General features: G+C 61.8%; 1 protein-coding gene across 1 annotated transcript in view; it reads left to right on the top strand.

The window, feature by feature from the left end:
• The first annotated feature begins 1,112 nt into the window (after nucleotides 1–1,112).
• The window catches only part of ZC3H3 (zinc finger CCCH-type containing 3), a 28,049-nt gene continuing 27,127 nt past the window's right edge, over nucleotides 1,113–2,034 (top strand). Inside the window, exons 1-2 of the mRNA XM_008583074.1 lie at nucleotides 1,113–1,137; nucleotides 1,365–2,027. Of these exons, the coding sequence (XP_008581296.1) occupies nucleotides 1,113–1,137; nucleotides 1,365–2,027 (688 nt within the window). The remainder of the gene's footprint in view (nucleotides 1,138–1,364; nucleotides 2,028–2,034) is intronic.

The raw sequence follows: 2,034 nt of genomic DNA, 5'->3' as shown, positions 1-2,034 counted from the left end.
TATAATACCAAGGTCAGAGGGTTTGAATCCCTGTACCAGCCAGCCACCCAAAAAAAAAAAAAAAAAATCTGGAGCCCAGTTGCAACATCTGAGCTCGTCACAACAACCTCAGTGCCCTGTTGTCCTAGGTCACCATGGGCCTTGGACCTGTCCTCTGCACACAGTACTCTTTACACCCAGCTCTCCTAGCATGCTCTGAGGTTGTGGACCAGGCCATTTGGGCTTGAGCCCCAGGCCTCCTGTAGGACGCTTGCGAGTGCCCCCACTTCTAGGCCTGGTCACAGTGGAGACAAGGTACAGCCAGGTCCCTCTAGTGCTGTCTCCTGGCTCTTTCGGGTACTATTTTGCAAGCCAGGTGGGTCTAAGGTTTCATCTCAGGACATGCTGCTGGACAGAGCTGACCTCCCTCCTGGATCCCAGCAGGCAAGGAGCCCACCCACACTGCCATCTCTGGAACCCAGGTCCCTGGGGTGTGGCAGCCCCTCCCCACTGGGCAATGGGGGCCAGCATTTGTGGGGGCTGTCTTGAGGCAGTCTCTATAGTGAAGATTGGACACACTGGACACACAGTGTCCTGTGAAGCCACAGGTGCTGGGGGCTGCTCTGCCCTGCCCTGTCCTAGCAGCCACTCCTGAGGAGTCAAGGTTCTGGCTGGGTCAAGGCTGGGCAAGGTGGCTACAGAACCAGCCCCTGCTCATCTGCTGACCCAGGCCCTGCAGCCCAACCTTGAGTTGGCTGGAGGTGCCTCGGGCAGGAGTGGAGTAGTAACCTGGAGGCCTTGCACCTGTCCCCCTCTCACCACCATATCCTGCCTCTAGGCATGAGAGCTCTGCTGGCAGAGGGCCTCTTGACCCTGGCCCAGGGCCCCAGTAACGGGTTCTAGGAGCTGGACCAGAGCTGGGAGCCCCAGGCCATTAGCTGGGTGTAAACCAAGTGTCCTGGTCTCCTGCTCATGGTAGCAGGAGACTCTAGGAGCCTGGGTGGGGGTAGTATGTATGCACATATGTGTGTGTGTGTGCATGTTGTGCATATGTGTTTGCGTTCGTGTATACACTGTAGTCATGTGTGTGCCCATGTGCTCATGTAGGTGTATATGTTGGTGTTCACGTATGCATGCATCGGAATCTGTACTCGCGTTGTAAGTGTGCATGCATTTGTGTTCCTGTGTGCTTGTGTGTGTGTGCTCATGTGTGTCAGGGGGTGTGTGGCTTGTGCCAGGTCTTTGACCATCGCTGCAGGAAGGTGACCCCATGTGGGCATCCTCCCTCCTCCAGCTCAGCCTGTTCCCCTCCTTCCTCTGCAGCAGGACTCCTCCGCACAGCCCTGCCATCTGAGTCCTCTTGCTCCTTATCTCCATCTCTGCAGCAGTGGCCCCTGAGCGCAGGGGAGTGGTGAGTCCTGGTTTACTTTTCCAGAACGCCTTCCGTGCCTCGTGGGGGAGTGGGGTGGAGGTGGCACGTGCAGCAGCTCCTGTGGGACTCGGGCTGCGGCAGCGGTGCCAGGCAGCTGCCATCCACAGCCAGGAGGAGCAGCGCGGTGGCCGTGGCACCCGAGGACAGCGCAGCACACTGCGCTATAGTGCCCGGGCGGCCGCCGCTTCCGTTGGGCGCTGGCGGGGTCGGGGCATCGCGGGCATAATCCCTCGCTCACGTTTTCAGTTCTTTAGGAATAACTCAAAACAGAGGTGCTGGGCACGGTGTGCTCCAGAGGTGGCAGAGAGGGCAGGAAGTGAGTCAGCGGGCGAGGAGCGGGAAACGAGGGAGGGGCCGGCCGCACACCGCACCGCTGCCCGGCCCCATTCACAGGCCGGGGAGGACCAGGACGTCCGGAGGAGCCCTGCGGGGACACTAGGCACGCCTCGCGGCAGCCCTGCCACGGGCTTCGTCCCGCCCAGTTCGGAGGTGGGGCCGCCCCGGGCGAGGTGTGGGCGGGCCCTGGGGGCGCAGAGCCGGGCGCGAGGGGCCTGCCCGGGGCGGCAGAGACGGCCGCAGAGGCGCGCAGAGCCGGGGCAGGGGACGGCCGAGGCCAGCGCGGC

Source organism: Galeopterus variegatus, unplaced genomic scaffold, assembly GCF_000696425.1.
Source record: "Galeopterus variegatus unplaced genomic scaffold, G_variegatus-3.0.2 Scaffold2823, whole genome shotgun sequence".
Lineage (NCBI taxonomy): Eukaryota > Metazoa > Chordata > Mammalia > Dermoptera > Cynocephalidae > Galeopterus > Galeopterus variegatus.
The sequence above is the reverse complement of the archived record's forward strand: the minus strand, read 5'-3'. Positions and strand labels throughout refer to the sequence as shown.